Source organism: Prunus persica, chromosome G2 (genome assembly GCF_000346465.2).
Source record: "Prunus persica cultivar Lovell chromosome G2, Prunus_persica_NCBIv2, whole genome shotgun sequence".
NCBI lineage: Eukaryota > Viridiplantae > Streptophyta > Magnoliopsida > Rosales > Rosaceae > Prunus > Prunus persica.
Window position 1 is genome coordinate 15,821,720 of NC_034010.1, and position 13,307 is coordinate 15,835,026.

At 34.7% G+C, this 13,307-nt stretch overlaps 1 protein-coding gene across 1 annotated transcript; it reads left to right on the forward strand.

Annotated features, from left to right (window-relative positions):
- Positions 3,023-4,371, forward strand: LOC18787603 (F-box/kelch-repeat protein SKIP25). The gene has a single exon (XM_007219127.2). The coding sequence runs from the start codon at positions 3,099-3,101 to the stop codon at positions 4,245-4,247; it is 1,149 nt and encodes a 382-aa protein (XP_007219189.1). The 5' UTR covers positions 3,023-3,098; the 3' UTR covers positions 4,248-4,371.

The following is a 13,307-nucleotide window of genomic DNA, read 5'->3' on the forward strand; positions in this document are numbered from 1 at the left end:
ATGAGAGGCATGTATTCTTAGCTTCCAACTGCTCTCTTGTATTACTTAATCAGGGTGTTGTTATCTTCCGGCCTCCAATCCATATGTAAGGGATGTGGCTTACAGATCTTGAGATTCATTATGCTAAGTGATGTAAGATAAGGGGGGAATCCCCCTTCTCACGGAGAAAGATTTCCTTGTTGTTGTAGAAGGTGTTGATGATCAAACTCAGAAGCTGGTTGATCTCATGGATCACGACTCGAGTCCACCTCCTGAGTTGTAAAACAACGTTGTCGAGGTTGGTGTATCCCGCTCTTCAAAGAAAAGCTTCTTCAATGGCGGTCGCAGATAGGAAGACGAAGCGGCAGCCCCTCTAGCTCTGGAAGCTTCGTTGTCATCAGCGTTGGAGAACAGGTGATCCCGGTTGAAAATCTAGAACACAGGACAGATCTGGCCATTTTAGAATATATCGTCGGTGAAAATCGGCGATCCGTTAGGTGCGAAAGAGAAATCGTCTTCATCTTCGTTCTTCTCGCAATCACCACCGACGTCGGTGTTCTGAACACCTTCATCCGGTAATTGACACCTCAAATCTACAGAGTAGCCACAGAATTCCGCAAGCTTAATCATTAACTCTGTTCATATAAAAAATGGAAATTAGCACCAAATTCAATGAAGAAACTAAAATCGAGTTGAAATTCAAGTAAATTAAGCAAAAATAAAAAGAAAATTAACGAATTGAAGCAGATGGAACAAACCTGCAAAGGAAATGGAGGCATCGCCTACGAGAACACGTGTGAGTCCACCAATGTAACGGAGATTGTCGTCGGTGTGACGAGGGAGGATTTTCGTTGGTCTTATGATGGTCCACGGCTCTGAGACTGTTTGGTTTACTTTGAAGGCAGAGAGATGGAAGAATGGAGAGAACAGAGGAGATATGAGGGTTTTGAAGGAGGAGAGGGGCTTGCTTCAAACCTCAGGGAGTGGTTTTATCGAATTATGTTCTCTACATATCCAAAACTAATTTAATGCTAAAAAAAGTTATAAAGGTATTTCATCTTATTAATTAAATTAAAAAAAAATATACAATTGTTTATTTTTGGGTTTCTTTATAAAGATTCAATGGTATAGGGTATATTTATAGTTTCATGTCTAGGAATGAGCAGTTCACTAATTTTGTATTTATTTTATTGCCCTATTTAATTTGTTATTTAATTTAATTATTAAATTAAAATATTAATGTAATACTGATTGTTGTTCATCCAACAATATGCACCCGCTATTCCTCTTTCAGTGGTCCAAATGGAGTTTCCATTGAGTTAAAGAAACTTATTAAAGTTTTTACGTGACCGTGTGAGCCGATCTCAACAACTCCAAACAGCAGTGTAACCATGTATTGTTTTCCAAATATAAAAAGAAATAATTGATGTGTTTGTTTCAACTTTCAAGTATAAATTGTTCTCATTTCAAATGACTGAAAGTGTGTGAAAGCCAGTTCTAGAAAATGAAACTAAAAAATGTTATGACTTTGTATGGTAATTGAGCTAAACCACTAAACACGAATCCCCCTCGCTCCTAAACCATCATAACCAAACCGCCCAATAGTGATATGTCTTTGTTCAAATTCTCCCCTAGTTTTAATCCAAAATGATATTCTTAATAACGGTTGATTAGTTTTTTTATTCATTGATACGAGTGATGGTCTAAATTATAAGGGAGGGGATTTCACACACATACACTATTAAGGTGCCATGATGGTTCAAACTTGAGACCACTGATCTGCAAATCAAGGCTATTGAGCTAGATTTAATTGGTAACATTTGATTAGTTAATCCATAAACAAAATGGCTAATTAATCGATCCAAATCGGCCTAGCCCCATATCCATTGATTTCATCCTTTTGGTGGAGAGTGACGCAAGTAGCTTTTACAGGGCTCTTGGTTCGTGAACCTTTTAGAAAGTTTGATAATGAGCTCCTTGTCTTTATTGTTTCTAGTACTCTCCGTACAAATTTGTATATTTATCATGTTGTGTAAAAACACTCCAAGACCTTATCTTTAACAAATTACACAATCCGCACACACATAATCCAGATAAGAATAAAAGCACACACCAAAGTAAAGCAAATACACACGAAATTTATAGCTTTGCTATCTTTTTCAGCTAAAATCTATTCAAAACTTTTTGCTTGAAGTCAGGAGACTGAGGGCTTACGTGCATCAAGCTAGTTCATGTTGACTTTGTTTTGTTTCTAGACTTTTAGATGTGATTGTGCTTAATTATCCAGCCGAATATTTTAATTTTGGTGAGGAGAATCACCTTCCCCATTGATATAAATAAACACAAAAAGATGGATGCTTCTAAAAATATTTTTTTACTCACAATTGTTAGTTTCTCTATGGGAGCGTATGCGATAGACTTTTATTTATTTATTTATAAACATAAGTGAATATATAAGGTTCATTTGAATGGAGTATTTCCAAATTTAGAAATTTAGATGGCAATATAGTGTTAAATTATTTGTTTAGATTACTATCATTCATGTATGTCAAGATTTGAATAAAAAGGAAATGAAGAAAACAAATGGATTTCAAATCCATTTCCAATACATTCAATATAATATTTTCTAGTTTTTCTTTAGTAAATTTAATTTTGTTGTCAAATTCGAATATTTTCTTTTGAATACCCCATTTTAAATGGAACTTAAATGTATTATCATGTATGCCAAGTCGTAGAGACTCATGTTTTATAATATGAAAATATCATGTTGGAGCGACCATAATGTTATTTGTACCACGTGTGGTTGAAATAGTAACACTGTAGTTAAAACCTTTTTTTTTTTTTCTTATCCAAAAAGTTTAAATGCAATATACAGGTGCATTAATTGCTATTGTCATCTTTGGCTACTGGGCAACCAAACGGCACCAAAAGTCCAGGTAGCAATTTGCACACGTGATCCCTATAAAGCGATGCTGATGAACTCACACGAGGATAGATATAAAAAGGAAACAGGACGCATTCCAAATACCCTTGTCTATATAAACATACCAGAGAACTGAAAAAAACACCGAAACTTTCTCATCTCACACCAAACAATAATAATGCTTGAATGAATCATAATGGATCAAGAAGCCATACCAAAACCAAAACACGAAAAACACAATCAAACTCAAGCCTCTTCCAATGAGACTTCGCTGTTGTCAGGCTTACCAAACCACCTTGCACAGCTCTGCCTTGCAAAAATCAACCCTTCCATTCTCTTCTCTGTTTGCCACTCATGGAGGCGCCTAATCTACTCTCCTTCCTTCACTCCTTTTTTCTCTCTCTACGCTCTTCTCTCTCCTCCACCTGATCACAGCCCCAATTCCCCCATTCAGTTCTCCTCACTAGACCCAATATCAAACACGTGGACATCTCTCCCTTCTCCTCCCTCCGACCCTCCTCTCCACCTCCTCCACCGCCACCCGGCCTTCCTCTCTCGAAAACTCCCCATCCAGACGTTGTCCGTCTCCGGCTGCCTTGTCCTCGTCGCCGCCACCACCCACCAATTCACACCCGCGCTGCCTCGTCCTCTTGTGTTCCAACCACTGTCCAAGCAGTGGTCCTTCGGCCCCGCGCTGCCCAAGCCGCGCCGTTTTTGTGCTGCCGGAACTGTGGGGGGCAAAGTGTATGTGGCGAGTGGGATGGGGACAACTTACAGAGGGGACGTTGCGAGGTCGATGGAAGAGTGGGACATGAAGGGGAAGGAGGTTTCTGCATCATGGGTTAAGAAGGCAGGGCTTAAAGATGGGAGGTTTAGCAGGGAGGCTGTGGAGGCAATTGGGTATAGAGGGAAGCTTTGGATGGTGAATGTGAAGGGCAATGCTATCAAGGAAGGGGCTGTTTATGATGTCGAAACGGACACGTGGCAAGACATGCCTCAAGGCATGCTTGGTGGATGGAATGGACCAACTGCTACATCCATCAATGATGATGATCATCATCATGACCATGATGCGATGTATGTGGTGGATGAGAGTAAAGGAGTGTTGAGCAAATATGTTGATGAAAATGATTGTTGGGAAGTGGTGATGGACTCGGTAGTGTTGAAAGAGGCTGAGCAAGTTTGTGCCGGGAGGGGGAGAGTTTGTGTGGTTTGTGCTAACGGGACTAGGATTGTGGTGGTGGATGTCGTGGCGCCGCTGCCAAGGATTTGGGTGGCGGAGCCGCCGCCGATGTTGGAAGTTGTGGCGGTACACATATTACCTAGGATGTGTAGGCTGGATTAATTTTGTAACTGCTCTTCGTGATTCGTATTATATATGACTAGTTTTTGTTATAGTTCCTATGAAATGAAATAAAGAAAAGAACAATTACAAGTGTAGAAATCAAATACATTTGATCATCAATCAACAAAAGTCCAATGACGTTTTCTACATGGATTATGTTAAGTTCAATTCCCTCCAATAAGTTAACAAAAAAGAGTGATTCTGAGTCTCTTAACTAGATAACAAAGCAATTTAGAAAAACGACATGGGTCACCGGCCGTTTCATAAGACAAACAATTTCAATGTTTATTTGGCAAGCCTGAATAACTGTTCTATATTAATCTCTATGAATTTTCTTTTTCTTAAAAAGAAAAAGAAAAGAGAAGAAGCAGTTTTACCCTATTCATAATACATGTGGAGAACAAACCAATCTACAATTTCGAAACCAGCATTTCAAGAAGACAAGAGATAAGGTCACCGTCCGACCAAAAAAAAAAAGAGATAAGATCACATGCATGAAAGCAAGTGAGAGCAAAGGCCCAAAAAAGAAAAATTATCTCTTTGTTTTTCCTCGAAATAAGCTTGACCAAACCTAAGGTTATTATAATCAAGCGATTAAGAGTATTTATATTTCTATTTAAGTGATTAAAAGTATTTATCTCTATACCAATATTACTTGTATAAAAATAAAATAAAAACACTTAACCAAACTTGTAAAGTAAGAAAATACGAATTATAAGTTACAACCACTCCAACAACATCTACCTTTACAAATTTAATATTGCCAACCTTTAGCTATAAAGTTCTGTCCTGTGAACCCTATTGACCCAAAAAGGTTCTTTGAAACCTCGTCAGAAAACTTTGGTCTTTGTTCATGGTATCGGCAACTCGCTTTTTTTTGAAGATCACATAAAATAAACAGCAAGCGAGTGATTTATATTCTCAATGGCTTTATGCAGGGGGACGAGGACCACCGTTTAAAGCACTACAAAGTTATATATACACATAAATTCTCCTATGCGAATGTCCTTATTACTATATGGACGTCATTGTAAATATAGAAGAAAGTAGGAAGGAGTAGAGTAGTAGAAAATACATGACGTCTGCACAGTAATAACGTCCGGGCGTCCTCATAGGAGAAAATATATATATATATATATATCCCTCAAATAATTTATTTAAGGGACACCCTTTAGGGTCCACTACGAATTTTTTTCAACGATCCAAACCATCTATTTTTTAGGTCTTCATTCATAGATCATCCTTGCAAAAATAAATTAGACAAATCAAAAACCGTTTAGACATCTAATTGTGTCCTATAAAATCAATGAACACGATGCTTCAATAAAGTACTAAAATTTCAATAATTTAATTTAATAGTCAAATGATATCGGATTCAAGTGATTCAAGTGATTTTAGTAATTTGATTGAATAGTCAAATGATACTGCATTCCAATATAGGCCCTTAAAATTACTATATCCTAGAAACATACCCACTTACTTTTAAAAATTAACTTAAAACCCAAATTTAAAATAGGTTTGCCATGTAAGATAGATTTGTCCTAGTATTATTAACTAAATTACAATACATGTCATTTACCTTCATATTTATTTTCAATCAAACCATTAACTGCCTTAATTATAATTAATTCTCTATATTAATAGCATATCAAATACCTCATTTCTTTTGGTTTGCACTCCCTCTAACCCATGGAAATTTCTATAAAAAAATTTGAACAAAAAAAATCCCTAAAAACATATACAATAAATAATATACCTATAAAAAATAGATGGTTTGGATCATTGGGAAAAAAATTGTAGGGTACCCTAAAGGGCGTCCCTCAAATAATTTTATTTGAGGGATCCCTTAATAGAAGGGGACTGTATATATATATATATATATACCGGTACAATCTTTATAGAAAAAAAAAGGTACATTATTTATATATATATATATATATATATAAATGTCAGTTAATTTTGTAATTGAAATTTATGTACATTTTTCATAAATTAAAATTAGGTACATAAACATTTATAGGAAATATAGATATATTATTTACAAACAAAAAATATAGGTACTATTTACAATATAAAAGGGTATTTTTGTCAGAATATAGGTATGTTGTGTAATTGAAAATTCTGCACATTTTTCTTTAAAAGAAATAAGTGCATTATTAGATAAATTTTTCTTTCATGAAAAATGAAATAATTAGGCACATTATATATATATACAATCATTTTATTTATAAGATAATAAGAAATTTTTCATTCATGAAAAATTAAATAATTAGGTACATTATATTTTTGAAACCATTAGTATGTTTCTTTATAAAAGGTAAGCAGAAATTTTTCTTAAAATCACATATAATTAACACAAATAAAAAGGTTAACATTGTTTTCATTAGGAAATAGCATTTTATTTCTTAAATTACGTATAATTGATGTAGGTATAAATATGAAATTTAAAGTTAAAATAAAAAAACATTCCAAATTAATACCTGCATCAATTACAACCATATTTTATGGAGAGAAATGGTACATAATTTTTCCAAATTCAATGTAAATTATAATTAGGAGTACTTTTGGAATCTGAAAAGTACAATAAATCAGATTTTGCGTTTAATTAGGTAACATGCTGAGTTGGATCCAAGTCAAGGGTTTTTAACTATAAAAATTGAATTTTATTTATTGAAAAATAAGATGATGGGCTCGATGCGAGGAAAGCTAATTTGAAGGGGAAAAGCCAAATTTACTAATATAGTATTATTATATACATAGAGCTTTGATTATGTGATCCCTCAAATACTTATTTGAGGGTGACCCTTATAGGGCCTCACGCATTGCATTTTAACGATCCTAACCATCTATATTTTTTAGATATTACCTCAAAGATCATCTTTGCCAAAAATCACTTGATTCTGAAACCATTTAATCACTCAATTAGATGGTTGTTATTATCCTTTTTTTGAAGCACGGTTTTCATTTATTTTGTTGATCTCAAATAGATGCCTTAATGATTTTTAATTTGCATGAGTTTTTGCAAATATTGTCTATGAATGAAGACTTGACAAATATACGATTTGAATCGTTGAAATAAAATTTGTAGGGGGCCCTATAGGCAGTGGTAAGGCCACCATGGGGTCAATGGGGTCAGACAATCCCTTGGTGGTCCTGAAAATGGTTTGGAGGTCCCTTGTTGGCCCTTGGCAGCCATGGGAGACGACCCCATGAAGAAGAAGATGCAAGCTGCGAGGAAAAGAAAGAGGGAGGAAGAAGAAGACAAAATTTCAATGTTTGTTTGGCAAGCCTGAATAACTGTTCTATATTAATCTCTATGAATTTTTTTTTAACTTCCAATGTTATTTTTCTTAAAAAGAAAAAGAAAAGAGAAGAATCAGTTTTACCCTATCCGTAATGCATGTGGAGAACAAACGAATCTACAATTTCGAAACCAACATTTCGAGAAGACAAGAGATAAGGTCACCATCCGACCAAAAAAAAAAACAGATATAAGATCACATGCATGAAAGCAAGAGGTGCAATTTACAAAGGCCACACGAAGAAAAATTTTCTCTTTGTTTTTCCGCGAAATAAACTTGACTAAGCGTAATGGCCTTGTAATCAAATGATTAAAAATATTTATATTTCTAATTAAGTGGTTAAGAGCATTGATTCTTGCACTTATATTACCTCTGTATAAAAAGTAAAAAAACTGAACCAAACTTGTAAAAAAGATACTAATTATAAGTTACAACTACTCCAACAACATCCATCTTCACAAATTTAATATTGCCAACCATTAGCTATAAAGTTCTGTCCGGTCAACCCTATTGACCCAAGAAGGTTCTTTGAAAACCTCGTCAGAAAACTTTGGTCTTTGTTCATGGTATTGGCAACTAACCTTTTTGAAGATCACATAAAATAAACAGCAAGCAAGTGATTTATATTCTCCATGGCTTTATGCAGGAGGAGGACCACCGTTTTTTTTTTTTTGGTCGTATGAGGACCACCGTTTGAAGCGCTTCAAAGTTATATACATAAATTCTCCTATGTGGATATATAGTTATTCTCTTATGTGGATATCCGAACGTTTTTACCATGCGAACACCATTATAAACATAGAAGAAAGCGGGAGGGGTAGTAGAAAATACATGGCGTTTGTATGGTAATAACGTCCGAACGTCTTCATAGGAGAAAATCTATATATATAGCCTCCTTCTATTGAGGGATCCCTAAAATAATTTTATTTAATGGACACCCTTTAGGGTCCCCTACCCAAAAAATTTCAACGATCCAAACCATCCATTTAAGTCTACATTCATAAATCATCTTTTTGCAAAAAATTATACAAATCGGAAACCGTTTTCACATCCAATTGTGTCCTACAAAATCAATGAACACGGTGCTTCAAGAAAGTACTTGAGTGGTAAAATGATATTGGATTCAAGTGATTTTTTTTGGTAAAGATAATTTTTGAATGATTATCTAAAAAATAGATGGTTTGGGTTAGTGGAATACAATGCGGAGTGGATCCTACAAAGGTATCCTTAAATATGCTTATTTGAAGGATCCCTCAATGGAAGATTTCTGTATATATATACAGTCCCCTTCTATTGAGGGACACCCTTTAGGGTCCCTTACGAAAAAATCATGCAAATTGAAAATTATTAAGGCATCTAATTGAGACCAACAAAATCAATGAATACAATGCTTCAAAAAAGTACTTGAATTTCAATACTTTAATTAAGTGGTCAAATGATATTGGATTCAAGTGATTTTTTGTAGAGATGATCTTTAAATGAATATCTACAAAATAGACGGTTTGAATTAGTGAAATACAACGCAGAGTAGGCCCTATAAGGGTGTCCCTCAAATATGCTTATTTGAGGGATCCCTCAATAAAAGCTATATATATATACCTCAAAGATCACACTAATATGCCCTTAAAATTACAATATCCTAGATACATACCCACATACTTTTAAATCTTTACTTAAAACTCAAATTTAAAATAGGTTGCCATGTAAGATAGATTTGTCTTAGACACATACATGTAGTTGATTTAGGTATAAATAAGAAATTTATCCAAATTAATACCTACATCAATTACAACCATATTTTATAGAGAGAAATGGTACATAATCTTTCCAAATTCAACATAAATTGTAATTAGGGGTACTTTTGGAATCTAAAAAGTACAATAAATCGGATTTTGCGCTTAACTATATAACATGATGAGCTGGATCCTAGTCATGGATTTTTAACTATAAAAATTGAATTTTATTTATTGAAAAATAAGATGATGAGCTCGATGTGAGGAAAAACTAATTTGAAAGGGAAAAGCCAAATTTACTTATATAAATAGAGCTTCAGTTGCGGGATCCCTCAAATAAGCTTATTTGAGGGACACTTTTGTAGGGCCCATCACTCATTGCATTTCAATAATCTTAACCGTCTATATTTTTTAGATATTACCTCAAAGATCATCTTTGCCAAAAATCACTTGATTCTGAAACCATTTGACCACTCGATTAAATGGTTGTTATTAGCGTTCAACCATTTTGTTGATCTCAAATAGAGGCCTTAATGACTTTCAATTTGCATGAGTTTTTACAAAGATGATCTATGAATGAAGACTTAAAAAATAAAAGGTTTGGATCGTTGGAATAAAATTCGTAGGATGCCCTCAAATAAAATTCGTTGGAAAACCACCGAATTTGGAGGCTTGCCACTGCTTCATTGGAGATTCGATCACTGAAATTCGAAATGGGTTAGACTCACGTTGTTGAGAGCCTTCCAATGGTATGGGTGGTGTTGTCCACAGTGGGGGGATCCAGTAATTTTTTAGCGGTGGTGCAAAATTGATTAAGAATGAAAAATGGTTTTTCGGAATAATCATTTTCTCAAGATAATTTTTGGCAGCTTTTATTCCTTACACATCAAATAAGAAAACTTGATTTTATGGGATTTTAGTATGAAGTATATATTGACTTAATGAGCCATCATTTTTATCCTAAATCTTATTTTGCACTAAAACCGATTTTTCATATTTTGATTTGGTAGGAATTTGATTTTCTAGTATTTTGATTTGAATCCAAATAGGGGGTACTTCCTTATTTACATTGTAAACTTAAGTAAATTGAGTAATATAAAAATAAATTAAAGTAAAAGGACAAAGACATTTACTTAAATGTTGAAAATAGAAATAAGGTAATCTGTACACCAATTGAGCAAAGGGGCAGTTTGAAGCACCTACAATGGTTTTTTCGGCGAAGGAAGGTGCAGCTGCACCTCCTTGCGCCTTAATGGATCCGCCTCTGGTTGTCCACCTTCACCGGAACAGTAGGTGGTGGCGGTCGAAAATTGCTGCTCCGATTTCGTTCCCGGTCTATTTGCAAAATCTGAATTGCACAGGAGCCCTTCTATATTTATAGTCTTCTAAAAATCACTGTTTTACCCCAGAAAAATTTAAACGTATCTAACTTCTTCATGACCTCGAAATCGCGTTCCGTCTTCACCTACGGGTTTGTGAAGTTGAATACTATTTTTCTAGCTAAGAATCACTTCACTTTCGTAAACATTATTTGAAAAACCACAATAATAAACATAAAGGAATTTTGATCTTATATTTTCTGCAAAGAATCACTCATCCAAAAGACTGTCACTCAGTCACAATTTAGAATCTTTTCTAGCCAAGTATCACTCATCCATTTCCCATTCCTTGGGAAAAGATATGGAACATGATTTCTTATCAAATCTTTTTTGCGAACTAAATGGAGCTGAAGTGATTAATGAGACAAAATCTTCCAAAAAACTGTTACTCAGTCACAATTTAGAATTTACGAAAATTTAAAAGTTATAAATTTGCATGACTTTAAATTGGATTATTTATGTAGTGCTTGAGGCCACTAGTGTTTTGGTCCAAACTTTGTGCGAATTAGAGCTAAAATGAATCATTGTGGGAAAAAAAAATAATGGTATTTAGACACACAATATTGACCATCTGAGCTGACCACTTTATGTGTCAGCTGATATGTCATGCCATGTCAATTAATGAATGTTACTATGTGTATTATATTTAGGGGTGGGTACGGTCCAATTCGGTTCGGTTCTCATCTCAAACTGGAACCGAAACTAGTACTATTTAATAGGTCTGGTTCGGTCTACTTTAGGCAAAAAAATTTCAAAAATCGGCCGGTTCAGTTCAGACCGGTTTCGGTTTTGAACCAAATTATTATTTTTTAAATTTTTTTTAAAAATAAATATTTTAAAAAAAATTATAATAAATAACTTTTTTTTTTGGCTTAAAAATTAACAAATAATCCAATTCATACATTTATAAATTTTTTGAAGTTGAACTTGGAAAAATAGTGATTATAAAATTTAAAATATGACATTAGATTTTTAAAATTTGTAAAAATAAAAAAATATATATTTATGACCGGTCCGGTTTGGTCTGGTCCGGTGCGGTGGGGTGTAAAACAGGAATCAAAATCGGTTGGAACCAGTTCGGTCTGATTCCGGTCCTGTTTGTGGAGTTTTTTGGTCAATCGATTTTTTTTTGGTTTTTTTTCACTAGTTCGGTTCGGTATTCTTGTTTTTCGGTCCCGATGCCCACCCCTAATTATATATTTTTATTTATTCTCTTTTCAATAATTTAAAAAAAAACAAAACAAAACAAATTAACAAATCTAGCGTCCAAGTGGCCTCACGTCTGTTCTCAACTATTTCTCGCGTCTTCAGCACCTCTAGCACTCCTTTCCTCCATTGTTGCTGCACTGTGGTAGGAGTTTGACTAGAACATGGTTGAGAGTTGGGAATCCCCTCAATTACCCAAATATATAACTGATGTTTTTAGCCATAGAAAGACACATTGAAATTGTTGTGATGAGGAACTAAATCCTAAAGAAACCTGAGAGAGAGAGAGAGAGAGAGAGAGAGAGAGAGAGAGAGAGAGAGAGAGAGGTGGTTATGGGTAAAGGGGAGATGAAGATAATTGGTTATAACGGGGCATCGTTTGATTTTCTTAAATCATCTTCTTCCCTCCCATTTTCTTCATCCAGATCCAAGTCAACTTTCTCAATAACAAAAACACACACTATAAATATAAATAATTCATTCATTCAGCCTAGCTAGATGATCTTTAGAACTAATCATTGTTTTTGCTGGAAACCAATTATTAATTGTTAGTGGTATTATTTTGGAGGAAGGGAGTGCTGGAGATGCAAGGAAGAGTTGAGAACAGACGTGAGGCCACTTACACGGACACTAAGGTTTTTTAATTTTTTTCTTTCAGTTTTTTTTAACTATATTTTTTTCAAAGGATTATTGAAAAGAGAATAAATTCAAAATATAATACACAAGACAACATTCATTAATTAATAGGACACATCAGTTGCCACATACGGTGGTCAGCTAAGGTGGTCAATGTTGTGTGTCTAAATAACATTACTAAAAAAAATGGTATTTCACTCATTTATTTCTTTTTTGAAGATGAATATGGGAGGTCGCTGACGAATGCTTGGCCGAAAAATTTTGCTACTGAATTTGGTCCTTGGATGAGTGGCATATCTTTTGTTTTAGTACAAGCGATTGGGGGAGGAAATTTTACACAAATATGTATTGGGTGTCTTGGGTTTCGAACCTCTACCCACATGAGTGACATATCTTGTAATAAGATTCAACTTTAGTACTATTTATACTAGGCGTGGATACAAATTCCTTTACGTAGTCTGTTGCGGGGAGCAATCTGCAAGATGGCTGAGCGTGACCTGCAAAACAGTCGAAGAGGATGGATGAACACCGGTGTGGTGCTTGCCAAGGGGTCTTTGATGCCTAAGTCAAATGGTGTTTGTAGTGTTTAAAGGGAGTTTGCACCCGAGAATGAATAATTCATGGATTTGGATTGCAATTAAAAGAGTTGGATAATCGTACCATGTGTGACTGGCGGCAAGGCTTATATAGAGGCTAAAATCTGCAAGTTGTTGGCGGTTGCAGATGTCAGGTGGTAGGTTAGGAGCCATTGTAGGCTTGCACTTCTCAAGTGGCGGAGAAGATCATGGGATTCTGGAAGTTTTC

Excerpts from the sequence above, each read along its gene's own strand:
- LOC18787603 (XM_007219127.2), top strand. The coding sequence starts at position 3,099 with ATGGATCAAGAAGCCATACCAAAACCAAAACACGAAAAACACAATCAA.